At 41.1% G+C, this 16,440-nt stretch overlaps 1 protein-coding gene across 4 annotated transcripts in view; it reads left to right on the top strand.

Moving 5' to 3' along the window:
* The window catches only part of INTS10 (integrator complex subunit 10), a 42,296-nt gene extending 41,601 nt beyond the window's left edge, over positions 1 to 695 (top strand). For all 4 annotated transcript variants that reach the window (XM_082444232.1, XM_082444229.1, XM_082444230.1 and 1 more), the window contains one exon: positions 307 to 695. In XM_082444232.1, coding sequence (XP_082300358.1) covers positions 307 to 591 — 285 coding nt within the window. In that variant the 3' untranslated portion in view covers positions 592 to 695. The remainder of the gene's footprint in view (positions 1 to 306) is intronic.
* The last annotated feature ends 15,745 nt before the right edge of the window (positions 696 to 16,440 follow it).

The raw sequence follows: 16,440 nt of genomic DNA, 5'->3' as shown, positions 1-16,440 counted from the left end.
TAACTGAACTGTGCGTGAGTCACAGCGGGAAGCACAGCGTCAGGGCTGCAGAAGTTAGAAGCCAAGCAGGCAGCATCTCGCCAAACACGCGATGTTTAGAATAGCCTTTTCCTGAGTGGGGAAGACGGCTCTCCGGCTTTAAGTCTTTCTGAAGAGGAACGGGCAGTGGAGGCTGTTTGGTTGGGGCTTTTTTCTTTTTTAAACTTTTCGCTAGATTTGAGGCAGCCCGTTCTCCTGCCCCAGAGTCACTGACCTGTGCTGCCGTGCTAACTGTGGCGTCCGTTTGTTTCCCTGTCGCCGCCCCAGGCACCACACGGTCACCCGGGGCATCACCAAGGGCGTGAAGGAGGACTTCCGCCTGGCCATGGAGCGCCAGGTGTCCCGCTGTGGGGAGAACTTGATGCTGGTGCTGCACAGGTTCTGCGTCAACGAGAAGATCCTGCTGCTCCAGACGCTGGCCTGACCGGCCCTCCCGCCAGAGGCAGCCCACAGCCGCGGGGCTCGGGGGAGACACAAAGCGCGGATGAGCGCTGCCGTCGTCGCTCTTCAAAAGGAGAAGACCAGCGGTGTTTTAACTCATTGGTCGCTTAGAAGTAGTTCCCAACAGTCCAAGAAGCTATTACTATTTTTGTCATATTTTGTAATTTTTGTAAAACAAAAGAACCTGTTTTGTAAATAAAATCATCCTAAATTTGTGGGGTTTTTTTAAATTTTATTTTTAATTCTTAGAGTTTCTGAACAAGAATGTACTTTACTTAAAAAGGCATTTCCTTCCATGTGCTCCAGATTTTCTTTTCCATAGTTAGGTTTTGGTGAATATCACATACCAACATAATGCTAGACCTTTTCCTTCGGGAAGTTTTAACACCAAAAACCTTTGTGCCAGGATGAACTTGAGTGAACTTCCACTGAAGGCGCCGTGGGGGGCCAGGGGTGGGGGTCCTGCCCAGTGGCCTGTGGAGGGCGCCTCCGCTGCCCGTCGGCTGCTGTCACCTGGGTGCCCTGAGCCAGACAGCCTGGCCTCTGGCCTGGTTCTGCCCAGCCCTTTACTTGCCACGTACCAGAGGCAGGTTCATGTCCTTCAAGCTTGTCATGGGAAATACAGGCACTGGCCCTTCCCTCCCAGCTGGCTGTAAAGACAGTGACGTGACACACTTGGGATGGGGCCTCGCACTTCTAAGCACAACACTGGGGTCAGGGGTCAGGTTCATTTCTTTTGCTGTTCCTGAAATATATCAGGTAAGCATCACATGAACAGTTGTTTCTGGGGGGATGTAAGAATGAAAGAGCTAAGAAGTTGTTCAGTTACTGTTAGTGAACCAGGCCCATTGGCCCAACATGCAGCAAGCCAAACGCTGAGAGGCCAAGGTTTGCAGCTGAGAAAGACTTTATTCCTAAGGCAGCCAAGCGAAGAGACAGGAGAACGAGTCTCAGGTCCGCCTGCCCGAAAGCAAGGGGCTTGGGGTATGTGTGTTGTGAGCAAGGTGGTCTCAGGAGTGGGGACAGATGAGGCGGTGGGTATTCTGTGCCGGGGCATCTGGGCTCGTGCATCTGCACGTTCACAGTGGAGGCAGCGAACACCATCTGAGGGTGGAGACTTCTGGTGGCAGAGGCCGTTCATGGGAACCCCCAAGACCCAGTTTCAGGAGCAGTGGTCCCAACCGGTCCTAGCCAGCTCACATCAGGCAGGAGCTGATTACAAGTTCCTGGGCTATGGGAGGCTGGGAGGCATGCATTTAAAGAGGAAGAAAAGAAAAATAACCAAAGTGAGCTTGCTCAGTGAAAGCAGGCCACAGGGGTTTTTAAGCTGTTCCCTTTGCTGCTGTTCTGTGAGAGAGGCTCGGGAACTTCCGTTAGTCGCCAGTCTCTGTCAGCCCTGTGGGGCATGGTTTCATTACTGTGCACAAAAATTTTAGAAATCTTTTCTATATAAGACCCTTTTATAGATTTATTAAAATCGATGGGAAACTGCAACAAGAGAAGCCACCGCAATGAGAAACACGTGCACCACAATGAAGAGTAGCCCCTGCTCGCCGCAACCAGAGAAAGCCGTGCACAGCAACAGAGACCCAATGCACCAAAAAAAAATAATATTAATTTTTTAAAAATCAATAGGAAAGAAAAGACGGTGAGGTAGAAGGACTTTGAGCTCACCTCCTCTCATGAGCACACCAAAATCACAACTGCTGAACAACCATCAAAGTAAAAGACTGGAACCTACCAAAAACAGATGTTCTCCATCCAAAGACATGAAGAAACCACAGTGAGACAGTAGGAGGGGTGCACTTGCAATATAATCAAATCCCATACCACCCAGGTGGGCGAACCACAAACTGGACAATAATTATATTGCAGAAGTTCTCCCACAGGGGACTTCCCTGGTGGCACAGTGGTTAGGACACCATGCTCCCAATGCAGGGGGCCCAGGTTTGATCCCTGGTCAGGGAACCAGATCCCACATGCATGCCACAACTAAGGGTTCATGTGCCACAACTAAGGAGCCCGCAAGCTGCAGCTAAGACCCAATGCAACCAAATAAATAAGTAAATATTTTTTAAAAAGTTCTCCCACAGGAGTGAGAGCTCTGAGCCCCATATCAAGCTCCCCAGCCTGGGGGGGGGGGTCCAGCATTGGGAGGGGGAGCCCCCAGAGCATTTGGCTTCAAAGGCCAGTTGGGCTTGACTGTAGGAGCTCCACAGGACTGGGGAAAACAAAGACTCCACTCTTGGCACACACAAGGTCCTGCATGCACCAGAACTCGGGGCAAAAGCAGTGACTTCACAGGAGCCTGGGCCAGACCTACCTGCTGGTCCTGGAGGTTCTCCTGGGGAGGTGGGAGGGGGCGCCTGTGGCTCTCTCTGGGGTCATGAAAACTGGTGGCGAACATATCAGGGAGTGTTCACCTGTGTGAACTCTTCTTGCTGGAGGCAGACATTTTGCTTGGCTCATTAGCACCAAGACCTGGCCCTACCCAACAGCCTATGGCTCCAGTGCTGGGATGCCTCAGGCCAAACCAACAGGAGGGGTAAACAGCCCCACCCATCAACAGACAGGCTGCCTAAAGATTTCCTGAGCCCACAGCTACCTCTAGACATGGCCCTGCCCACTAGAGGGCCAAGACCAAGCTCCACCCACCAGTGGGCAGGCACCAGCCCTTCCCACCAGGAAGGCTGCACGAGCTGCTACACCAGCCTCATCCGCCAGGGGGCAGATACCAGAAGCAAGAAAACTATGATCCTGGAGTCTGCAGAACTGAGTCCACAAACGCAGATCAGAACCTACTCTTGGACCAGCTGGTCCCTGGCCCTTGGGTGATGAGAGGGGAGTGTACTGCTGGGACACATAGGACATCTCCTACAGAGGGCCACCTCTCCAAGGTCAAGAAATGTAACTAACCTACCACATAAATAAAAATGCAAACAGAAATGTAAACAAAATGAGACAGCAAAGGAATACATTAGAGATGAAGGAACAACATAAAACACCAGAAGAACAACTAAGTAACGTGGAGATAGGCAATCTACCCGAGAAAGGGTTCAGAGTAATGGTCCTAAAGATGATCCAAGAACACAGGAAAAGAATGGATGCAGAGAGTGAGAAGTTACAAGAAGTCTTTAACAAAGAGAAGATATAAAGAACAGGCCAACAGAGTTGAAGAATACAATAACTGAAATGAAAAATACACTAGAAGGAATCAATAGCAGAATAAATGAGGCAGAAGAACGGATCAGTGAGCTGGAAAACAGAGTAGTGGAAATCACTGCTGCAGAACAAAATAAAGAGAAAAGAATGAAAAGAAACAAGGACAGTTTAAGAGACCTCTGGGACAACATCAAATACACCAACATTCGCATTATACAGGAAGGAGAAAAGAGAGAGAAAGGGCATGAAAAATATTTTAAGAGATAACAGCTGAAAACTTCCCTAACATGGGAATGGAAACAGTCACCCAAGGCCAGGAAGCACAGAGCATCTCATACAAGATTAACCCCAGGAGGAACATGCCAAGACACATAGTAATCAAATTGACAAAAATTAAAGACAGAGAAAATATTAATTTTAAAAGCAACAAGGGAAAAACAACAGATAACAAAGGGGAATCCCATATGACTATCAGCTGATTTTTCAGCAGAAACTGCAGGCCAGAAGGGAATAGCACAATATATTTAAAGTGGTGAAATGGAAAAACCTACAACCAAAAACACTGTACACAGCAAGGCTGTCATTCAGATTCGACAGAGAAATCAAAAGCTTTACATACAAGCAAAAGCTAAAAGAATTCAGCACCATGAAAGCAGCTTTACGACAAATGCTAAAGGAATTTCTTTAAGCAGGAAAGAAAATGTCATAACTAGAAACAAGAAAATTGTGAAATGGGAATGCTCACCAAAACATACAGTAAAGGTAGGAAGTCATCCACACACAAATATGATATCAAAACCGGCCACCGTGAGAAGAGGAGAGTACAAATGCAGTAAATGGGAATTGCATTTGAAATTAAGAGACAAGCAACTTAAAACAATCTTGTATATATATAGACTGCTGTATCAAAACCTCATGGGAAATGCAAACCAAAAAACTACAACAGATATACACACAAAAAAGAAAAAGCAACCCAAACACAACACTAAAGATGGTCATCAAACCACAAAAGAAGAGAACAAAAGAGGAAGGGAAGAAAAAAGACCTACAAAAATAACCCAAAACAATTAAGAAAATGGCAATAGGAACATACATATCAGTAATTACCTTAAATGTAAATGGATTAAATGCTCCAACCAAAAGACATAGACTGGCTGAATCGATATAAAAACAAGAGATGAATATGCTGTCTACAAGAGACCCACTTCAGATCTAGAGACATATACAGACTGAAAGTGAGGGGATAGAAAAAGGTATTCCATGCAAATGGAAATCAAAAGAAAGCAGGAGTAGCAATACTTATATCAGATAAAATAGACTTTAAAGATTGTTACAAGAGACAAGGACACTACATAATGATCAAGGGATCATCCAAGAAGAAGATAAAACAATTGTAAATATATATGCACCCAAAACAGGAGCATCTCAATATATAAGGCAAATGCTACACTAACACAATAATAGTGGGGGACTTTAACACCCCACTTACATCAATGGACAGATCATCCAGACAGAAAATCAATAAGGAAACACAGGCATTAAATGACACATTAGACCAGATGGACTTAATTGACATTTTTAGAGCATTTCATGTGAAAGCAGCAGAATACACGTTCTTTTCAAGTGCACACGGAACGTTCGCCAGGATAGATCATATGCTGGGCCACAAAGCAATTTTTGGTAAATTGAAGAAAACTGAAATCATATCAAGCTTCTGACCACAACACTCTAAGATTAGAAATCAACTACCAGAAAAAAAAAAAACTGCAAAAAGCACAAACACATGGAGGCTAAACAATACACTACTAAACAACCAATGGACCACTGAAGAAATCAAACAGGAAATTAAAAACTACCTAGAGATAAAATGAAAACACGATGATCCAAAGCCTGTGGGACACAGCAAAAGCAGTTCTAAGATGGAAGTTTACAGCAATACAATCTTACCTCAGGAAACAAGAAAAACCTCAAATAAACAACCTGACCTTACACCTAAAGAAACTAGAGAAAGGAAAACAAACAAAACCCAAAGTTAGTAGAAGGAAGGAAATCATAAAGATCAGAGCAGAAATTAATAAAATAGAGATGAAGAAAACAATAGAAAACATCAATGAAACTAAAAGCTAGTTCTTTGAGAAGATAAACAAAATTGATAAACCTCTAGACAGGCTCATCAAGAAAGAAAGGGAGAGGGCCCAAATCAATAAAATTAGAAATGAAAGAGGAGAAGTTACAAATAATACCACAGAAATACAAAGGATCATAAGAGACTACTATGAGCAACTATATGCCAATCAAAAGGGCAACCTAGAAGAAATGGACAACTTCTTAGAAAGGTACAATCTCCCGAGACTGAACCAGGAAGAAACAGAATACATGAACAGACCAATTACACCTACTGAAATTGAATCTGTAATTAAAAAACTCCCAACAAACAAAAGTCCAGGACCAGATGACTTCACAGGCAAATTCTATCAAAAATTTAGAGAAGAGTTAACACCCATCCTTCTGAAACTATTCCCAAAAATTGCAGAGGAAAGAACATTTCTGAATTCATTCTATGAGGCCACCATCACCCTGATACCAAAACCAGACAAAGATACCACCAAAAAAGAAAATTACAGGCCAATATAACTGATGAACATAGATGCAAAAATCCTCAACAAAATACTAGCAAACCAAATCCAAGAATACACTAAAAGGATCATAAACCATGATCAAGTGGGATTTAAGCCAAGGATCAAGGATTTTTTCAATATCTGCAAATCAATCAGTATGATACACCACATTAACAAATTGAAAAATAAAAACCATATGATCATCTCAATAGAGGCAGAAAAAGCTTTTGACAAAATTAAACATTCATTTATGATTAAAACTCTCCAGAAGGAAGGCACAGAGGGAACATACCTCAACATAATAAAGGCCGTATATGACAAACCCACAGCTAACGTCATTCTCAACGATGAAAAACTGAAAGCATTTCCTCTAAGATCAGGAACAAGACAAGGATGCTCACTCTCACCATTTTATTTTTTTTTTGAATTTTATTTACTTTTTTATACAGCAGGTTCTCATTAGTTACCCATTTTATACATATTGGTGTATACATGTCAATCCCAATCTCCCAATTCATCACACCACCACCCCCACCTCCCGCCACTTTCCCCCCTTGGTGTCCATACATTTGTTCTCTACATCTGTGTCTCAATTTCTGCCTTGCAAACCGGTTCATCTGTACCATTTTTCTAGGTCCCACAAATATGCGTTAATATGCGGTATTTGTTTTTCTCTTTCTGACTTACTTCACTCTGTATGACAGTCTCTAGATCCATCCACATCTCTACAAATGACCCAATTTCATTCCTTTTTATGGCTGAATAATATTCCATCGGATATATGTACCACATCTTCTTTATCCATTCGTCTGTTGATGGGCACTTAGGTTGCTTCCATGACCTGGCTATTGTAAACAGTGCTGAAATGAACATTGGGGTGCATGTGTCTTTTTGAATTATGGTTTTCTCTGGGTATATGCCCAGTAGTGGGATTGCTGGGTCCTATGGTAGTTCTATTTTTAGTTTTTTAAGGAACCTCCATACTGTTCTCCATAGTGGCCGTATCAATTTACATTCCCATCAACAGTGCAGGAGGGTTCCCTTTTCTACACACCCTCTCAGCATTTGTTCTTTGTAGATTTTCTGATAATGCCCATTCTAACTGGTGTGAGGTGATACCTCATTGTAGTTTTATTTGTTTTTTTGTTTTTTTTAAAATTTTATTTATTTATTTATGTATTTTTGGCTGTGTTGGGTCTTCGTTTCTGTGCGAGGGCTTTCTCTAGTTGTGGCGAGCGGGGGCCACTCTTCATCGCGGTGCGCGGGCCTCTCATTATCGCGGACTCTCTTGTTGTGGAGCACAGGCTCCAGACGCGCAGGCTCAGTAGTTGTGGCTCACGGGCTTAGTTGCTCCGCAGCATGTGGGATCTTCCCAGACCAGGGCTCGAACCCGTGTCCCCTGCATCGGCAGACAGACTCTTAACCACTGCACCACCAGGGAAGCCCCTCATTGTAGTTTTGATTTGCATTTCTCTAATAATTAGTGATGTTGAGCAGCTTTTCATGTGCTTCTTGACCATCTGTATGTCTTCTTTGGAGAAATGTCTATTTAGGTCTTCTGCCCACTTTTGGATGGAGTTGTTTTTTTAATATTGAGCTGCATGAGCTGTTTATATATTTTGGAGATTAATCCTTTGTCCGTTGATTCGTTTGCAAATATTTTTTCCCATTCTGAGGGTTGTCTTTTCGTCTTGTTTGTAGTTTGCTTTGCAAAAGGTTTTAAGTTCATTAGGTCCCATTTGTTTATTTTTGTTTTCATTTCCGTTACTCTAGGAGGTGGATCAAAAAATATCTTGCTGTGATTTATGTCAAAGAGTGTTCTTCCTATGTTTTCCTCAAAGAGTTTTATAGTGTCTGGTCTTACATTTAGGTCTCTAATCCATTTTGAGTTTATTTTTGTGTATGGTATTAGGGAGTGTTCTAATTTCATTCTTTTACATGTAGCTGTGCAGTTTTCCCAGCACCACTTATTGAAGAGACTGTCTTTCCTCCATTGTATATCCTTGCCTCCTTTGTCATAGATTAGTTGACCATAGGTGTGTGGGTTTATCTCTGGGCTTTCTATCCTGTTCCATTGATCTATATTTCTGTTTTTGTGCCAATACCATATTGTCTTGATTACTGTAGCTTTGTAGTATAGTCTGAAGTCAGGGAGTCTGATTCCTCCAGCTCCGTTTTTTTCTCTCAAGACTGCTTTGGCTATTCGGGGTCTTTCGTGTCTCCATACAAATTTTAAGATTTTTTGTTCTAGTTCTGTAAAAAATGCCATTGGTGATTTGATAGGGATTGCATTGAACCTGTAGATTGCTTTGGGTAGTATAGTCATTTTCACAATATTGATTCTTGCAATCCAAGATCATGGTATATCTCTCCATCTGTTGGTATCACCTAATTTCTTTCAACAGTGTCTTATAGTTTTCTGCATACAGTTCTTTTGTCTCCCTAGGTAGGTTTATTCCTAGGTATTTTATTCTTTCTGTTGGAATGGTAAATGGGAGTGTTTTATTAATTTATCTTTCAGATTTTTCATCATTAGTGTATAGGAATGCAAGAGATTTCTGTGCATTAATTTTGTATCCTGCAACTTTACTAAATTCATTGATTAGCTCTAGTAGTTTTCTGGTAGCATCTTTAGGATTCTCTATGTATAGTATCATGTCATCTGCAAACAGTGAGAGTTTTACTTCTTCTTTTCCAATTTGGATTCCTTTTATTTCTTTTTCTTCTCTGATTGCCGTGGCTAGGACTTGCAAAACTATGTTGAATACTAGTGGCGAGAGTGGACATCCTTGTCTCGTTCCTGATCTTAGAGGAAATGCTTTCAGTTTTTCACCATTGAGAATGATGTTTGCTGTGGGTTTGTCGTATATGGCCTTTATTATGTTGAGGTAGTTTCCCTCTATGCCCACTTTCTGGAGAGATATTATCATAAATCGGTGTTGAATTTTGTCAAAAGCTTTTTCTGCATCTATTGAGATGATCATATGGTTTTTCTTCTTCAATTTGTTAATATGGTGTATCACAATGGTTGATTTGCATATACTGAAGAATCCTTGCATCCCTGGGATAAATCCCACTTGATGGTATATGATCCTTTAAATGTGTTGTTGGATTCTGTTTGCTAGTATTTTGTTGAGGATTTTTGCATCTATATTCATCAGTGATATTGGTCTGTAATTTTCTTCTTTTTGTAGTATCTTTGTCTGGTTTTGGTATCAGGGTGATGGTGGCCTCATGGAATGAGTTTGGGAGTGTTCCTTCCTCTGCAGTTTTTTGGAGGAGTTTGAGAAGGATGGGTGTTAGCTCTTCTCTAAATGTTTGATAGAATTCACCTGTATAGCCATCTGGTCCTGGTATTTTGTTTGTTGGAAGATTTTTGATCACAGTTTCTATTTCATTACTTGTGATTGGTCTGTTCATATTTTGTTTTTTCCTGGTTCAGTCTTGGAAGGTTATACCTTTCTAAGAATCTGTCCATTTCTTCCAGGTTGTCCATTTCATTGGCATAGAGTTGCTTGTAGTAGTCTCTTAGGATGCTTTGTATTTCTGTGCTGTCTTTTGTAACTTCTCCTTTTCATTTCTAATTTTATTGATTTGAGTCCTCTCCCTCTTTTTCTTGATGAGTCTGGCTAATGGTTTATCAATTTTGTTTATCTTCTCAAAGAACCAGCTTTTAATTTTATTGATCTTTGCTATTCTTTTCCTTGTTCCTATTTCATTTATTTCTTCTCTGATATTTATGATTTCTTTCCTTCTGCTAACTTTGGGTTTTGTTTTTCCTTCTTTCTGTAGTTCCTTTAGGTGTAAGGTTAGATTGTTTATTTGAGATTTTTCTTGTTTCTTGAGGTAGGCTTGTATAGCTATAAACTTCCCTCTTAGAACTGCTTTTGTTGCATCACATAGGTTTTGGATCGTCGTGTTTTCATTATCATTTGTCTCTAGGTATTTTTTGATTTTCTCTTTGAATTCTTCAGTGATCTCTTGGTAATTTAGTAACGTATTGTTTAGCCTCCATGTGTTTGTGTTTTTTACGGTTTTTTCCCTGTAATTGATTTCTAATCTCATAGCACTGTGGTCAGAAAAGATGCTTGATATGATTTCAATTTTCTTAAATTTACTGAGGTTTGATTTGTGACCCAAGATGTGATCTGTCCTGGAGAATGTTCTGTGCACACTTGAGAAGAACGTGTAATGTGCTGTTTTTGGATGGAATGTCCTCTAAATATCTTAAATCTATCTGGTCTACTGTGTCATTTAAAGCTTGTGTTTCCTTATTAATTTTCTGTTTGGATCATCTGTCCTTTGGTGTAAGTGAGGTGTTAAAGTTCCCCACTATGTTTGTGTTACTGTCGATTTCCTCTTTTATAGCTGTTAGCAGTTGCCTTATGTATTGAGGTGCTCCTATGTTGGGTGCATATATATTTATAATTGTTCTATCTTCTTCTTGGATTGATCACTTGATCATTATGTAGTGTCCTTCCTTGTCTCTTGTAACAGTCTTTAATTTAAGTCTATTTTGTCTGATATGAGAATTGCTGCTCCAGCTTTCTTTTGATTTCCATTTGCATGGAATATCTTTTTCCATCCCCTCACTTTCAGTCTGAATGTGTCCCTAGGTCTGAAGTGGGTCTCTTGTAACAGCATATATATGGGTCTTGTTTTTGTATCCATTCAGCAAGCCTGTGTCTTTTGGTTGGAGCATTTAGTCTATTCACGTTTAAGGTAATTATCGATATGTATGTTCCTATTACCATTTTCTTAATTGTTTTGGGTTTGTTTTTGTAGGTCCTTTTCTTCTCTTGTGTTTCCCACTTAGAGAAGTTCCTTTAGCATTTGTTGTAGAGCTGGTTTGGTGGTGCTGAATTCTCTTAGCTTATGCTTGTCTATATAGCTTTTGATTTCTCTGTCGAATCTGAATGAGATCCTTGCCAGGTAGAGTAATCTTGGTTGTAGTTTCTTCCCTTTCATCACTTTAAGTATATCATGCCACTCCCTTCTGGCTTGCAGAGTTTCTGCTGAGAAATCAGCTGTTAACCTCATGGGAGTTCCCTTGTATGTCTTTTGTCGTTTTTCCCTTGCTGCTTTCAATAATTTTTCTTTGTCTTTAATTTTTGCCAATTTGATTACTATGTTTCTCAGCATGTTTCTCCTTGGGTTTATCCTGCCTGGGACTCTCTGCACTTCCTGGCCTTGGGTGGCTATTTCCTTACCCATGTTAGGGAAGTTTTCAACTATAATCTCTTTAAATATTTTCTCGGGTCCTTTCTCTGTCTCTCCTCCTTATGGGACCCCTATAATGTGAATGTTGTTGTCCCAGAAGTCTCTTAGGCTGTCTTCATTTCTTTTCATTCTTTTTTCTTTATTCTGTTCTGCAGCAGTGAATTCCACCATTCTGTCTTTCAGGTCACTTATCTGTTCTTCTGCCTCAGTTATTCTGCTATTGTTTCCTTCTAGTCTATTTTTCATTTCAGTTATTGTGTTGTTCATCTCTGTTTGTTTTTTCTTTAATTCTTCTAGGTCTTTGTTAAACATTTCTTGCATCTTCTCAATCTTTGCCTCCATTCTTTTTCCAAGGTCCTGGATCATCTTCACTATCATTATTCTGAATTCTTTTTCTGGAAGGTTTCCTCTCTCCACTTCATTTACTTGTTTTTCTGGGATTTTACCTTGTTCCTTCATCTGGTACATAGCCCTCTGCCTTTTCATCTTGTCTATCTTTCTGTGAATGTGGTTTTTGTTCCACAGAGTGCAGGACTGTAGTTCTTCTTGCTTCTGCTGTCTGCCCTCTGGTGGATGAGGCTATCTAAGAGGCTTGTGCAAGTTTCCTGATGTGAGGGACTGCCCACGCTTCTCAGTCTTGGCTCTGTGCTGGGGGAGCTGCTCTGTGTCCTCAAGGCCTTGGGGGCATCCTGGCTCCACCCACCGGGACTCTGGGCTTCTTCCTCACAGAGCAGAAGGTCTTCCTCATTCCAGGTCTTGATCCAGGTCTGAAGGCACGACACAGCCCACCTTCTCTGTTCACTGAGTTCTGAAGGCTGGGAAGTCCAAGATCAAGATGCTGGCTGTTTGGTCTCTAGTGAGAGCACCCTTCCTAGCTTGCAGACAGCTGCCTCCTTGCTGTGTTCTTCCCACTTTTTTTTTTTTGGCCATGCCACACTACCTGCAGGATCTTAGTTCCCTGACCAGGGACTGAACCCAGGGCCACAGCAGTGAACGTGCCAAGTCCTAACCACTGGACAGCCAGGGAATTCCTCACCACTTTTATCCAACATAGTTTTGGACGTCCTATCCACAGCCATCAGAGAAGAAAAACAAATAAAAGGAATCCAAATTGGAAAGCAAGAAGTAAAACTGTCACTGTTTGCAGATGACATGATACTATACATAGAAAGTCCTAAAGATGCCACCAGAAAACTACTATAGCTCATCAATGAATTCAGTTAAGTTGCAGGAAACAAAATTAATACACAAAAATCCATTGCATTTCTATACACTAACAGTGAAAGATCAGAAAGAGAAATTAAGGAAACAATCCCATTTACCATCACATCAAAAAGAATAAAATACCTAGGAATAAACCTGCCTAAGGAGCCAAAGACCTGTACTCTGAAAGCTATAAGATGCGGATAAAAGAAACTGAAGATGAAAAAACAGATGGTTAGTTATACCATGTTCTTGGATTGAAAGAATTAATATTGCTAAAATGACCATGCTGCCCAAGGCAATCTGCAGATTCAATGCAATCCCTACCATATTACCAATGGCATTTTTCACAGAACTAGAACAACAAAAAAAATTAATTTGTATGGAAACACAAAAGACCATGAATAAGCCAAAGCAATCATGAGAAAGAAAAACATAGCTGGAGGAATCAGGCTCCCTGACTTCATACTACTACAAAGCTACAGTCATCAAAACAGTATGGTACTGGCACAAAAACTGACACATAGTTCAATGGAACAGGATAGGAAGCCGAGAAATAAGTCCATGCACCTATGGTCAATTAATCATGACAAAGGAGGCAAGAACATGCAATGGAGAAAAGACAGTCTCTTCAATAAGTGGTGCTGGGAAAACTGGACAGCTACATGTAAAAAAGAAATTAGAACATTCTCTGACAGCATATACAAAAATAAACTCAAATGGATTAAAGACCTAAATGTAAGACTGGATACTATAAAACTGCTAGAGGAAAATGTAGGCAGAACACTATTTGACATAAATCACAGCAATATCTTTTTGGATCCATCTCCTAGAGTAATGGAAATAAAAACAAAAATAAATGAATGAGACCTAATTCAACTTAAAAGCTTTTGCACAGCAAAGGAAACCACAGACAAGATGAAAAGACAACCCAAAGAATGGGAGAAAATATTTGCAAACAATACAACTGACAAGGGATTAATGTCCAAAAGATACAGACAGCTCATACAACTCAATATCAAAAAACCAAATGACCCAATCCAAAAAATGCGCAGAAGACCAAAATAGACATTTCTCTGAAGAAGACATACAGTTGGCCAAAAGGCACATGAAAAAATGCTTAATATCATTAATTATTAGAGAAATTCAAATCAAAACTACATGGAGGTATCACCTCACACCAGTCAGAATGGCCATCATCAAAAAGTCTACAAATAATAAATGCTGGAGAGGGTGTGGAGAAAAGGGGACCCTCTTGCACTCTTGGTGGGAATGTAAATTGGTGCAGCCACTATGGAGAACAGTATGGAGGTTCCTTAAAAAACTAAAAATAGAACAACCATATGATCCAGCAATCCCACTACTGGGCATATATCCAGAGAAAACCATTATTCGAAAAGTTACATGCACCCCAAATTTCATAGCAGCACTATTCACAATAGTCAAGACCTAGAAGCAATCTAAGTGTCCATCGACAGAGGAATGGATAAAGAAGACGTGGTACATATATAAAATGTACCAGCCATAAAAAAGAATGAAATAATGCCATTTTCAGTAACAGGACCTAGAGATTATCATACTAAGTGAAATAAGTCAGACAGAGAAAGAGAAATATCATATGATATCACTTATATGTGGAGTCTAAAAAATAAAAGATACAAATGAATTTATCTACAAAACAGAAATAGACCCACAGACAGAAAAAAACTTATGGCTACCAAAGGGGAAAGGAAGGGGGAGGGATAAATTAGGAGTTTGGGATTAACATATATACATCCTATATGTAAAACAGATGGTCAACAAGGACCTACTGTATAGCACAGGGAACTATACTCAATATTTTGTAATAACCTAAGGGAAAAGAATCTGAAAAAGAATTATATAACTGAATCACTGTGCTGTACACCTGAAACTAACATGACATTGTAAATCAACTATACTTCAATAAAATTTTTAAAAATAAAATTAGATCAATAAAGTGGTTTAAGGAATAGATATCCAGTTTCAGAAAATATTTCAACTAGCTCATTTTAAAGTGCTTATCACTGTGATATGAGTGGATTACAAATATTAAACCATCCTGTTGTTTTTACAAACATGGCGTGCGTTGCCCATAGCAACTTTCAAAGTAAACACTCTGGCACCTTTTGATTTCATAACCCCTTCCTCAGATCGGCGTCTGGGGGGGCAGCACACATCAAAACAAGACTGTCTCACACCTACATGTGTAGGGACCAGATAAAAAGGAACCAATCATCTTTTTTTTTTTTTTTTTTTTAATTCGGTGGTGCGTTGCTGTGCAGAGTTGCAGGAAAAGGGCCACAGGATAGAATGGAAACTCAGACCAAGTGTGCAGACGAGGAAGGGCTTGCACCACTGGCACAGGAGGGTCCGTCCAAGCCCTGCACTGAGAGACTCAACCAAAGGGCAGCCGCCTTCCAGCAGCTTAAGGGGTGTCCCGGGATGACCCCAGCGCCCTTAAAACGTCTGCCTGAGAAAGCTGCCACCACCAGAATTTACTCTTTGCTCCTTTAGAAAGCTTGCAGTGCTCAACCCTCCCTCTGTTCTCTGAGATGTGAGACTGCCACCCAGAACTGTTTCCTCCAGGAGCTCTCTCTGAAATGTAAACATCCAGGGAGGATGGGGACTAATTCCGTGGGTACCTTGCTTCATGTGGCACCACCGCCTCCTGCCATAAGGATAGAAGTTTGTTTCTCCTCCGTAAAAGCGCCAGTGAACAAACCCAGGTGGCCCAGTCACGTGGACCAATCCCATCCCAGCTCCCGGTGCCTTTTCAAAGCCAGTCAGCCTTTCAAACTCCAGCCTTTTGTTTCAGGAAACTAGTTCTGATCACGCTGGACCCTCCCTCCATTGCCCTCACCGCTTTAGCAGCCTCTGGCTTTGTTCATTTTTGACAAGGGCCGGCTTTGCCTGTGATTTGTTAAACTGATGTAAGCTGTCTCCTGGGCAGAGCTGTAACAGGCAGGATTTGGATGGAGGTACCACTTTACAAGCCAAATGACACACAGAGTTTAATCAAATAGCAGAAAAACTCTATTTATCGAAGTGGAAGGGTGTGACCTCTAATAAGATAAAATGCAAGAACGAACAGCCATGAAAGGTGGGAAAATCAGAAAAAGAACTGACCTCTGTAGAGAAAATCCAGCAGTCAGGACAGAATCCCACCAGACCCGAGATGGTAATGGACACCGTGGGAAGCCGTGGGCTCGGCCCTGCAGGGAGTGAGGCCAGCTGTCCTTACAGCTGCGTTTGGGATGGATTCTGCAAAGGAAAGCTAGCGGGATGCTGGTATCTTTTATCTGGCGCAGTGTTTGCACATACATAATTAGATAAGGGGGTTACAGGGTCTGGAGCATCTTATGACATGATGCAAACATCTAGCATTTCTATCAACTTTGAAATTGGAAACGCATGTAGCCTGAAAAAAACCAATGTTTTGGAACTAATGCCCAACAAAAACTGATTACTGGGAGAAAACTGGTGGCTTGCTACACCAGTGAAAACAGATTACACAGATATGCAACTGAAGACAACCACTGGCGATGCGTTTTCCCGCCTAATTTCAAAGTTTAAACAAAGGGTGTGTTTAACACCTCAGAAGCTGCATTGTTCATAGGGCCATGGCTTCTACAGCGTATTGCTTAGGATTTTTAAAGATCTACCCCTAGTTTTTTACAATTGATGGAAATATCTTTCTGAAAGGCAGTTTGATTTGTTGAGAAAATTTCTCAAAGTC

This window comes from Balaenoptera physalus, assembly GCF_965194825.1.
Source record: "Balaenoptera physalus genome assembly, chromosome: 21".
Taxonomy (NCBI): Eukaryota; Metazoa; Chordata; class Mammalia; order Artiodactyla; family Balaenopteridae; genus Balaenoptera; species Balaenoptera physalus.
The sequence above is the reverse complement of the archived record's forward strand: the minus strand, read 5'-3'. Positions and strand labels throughout refer to the sequence as shown.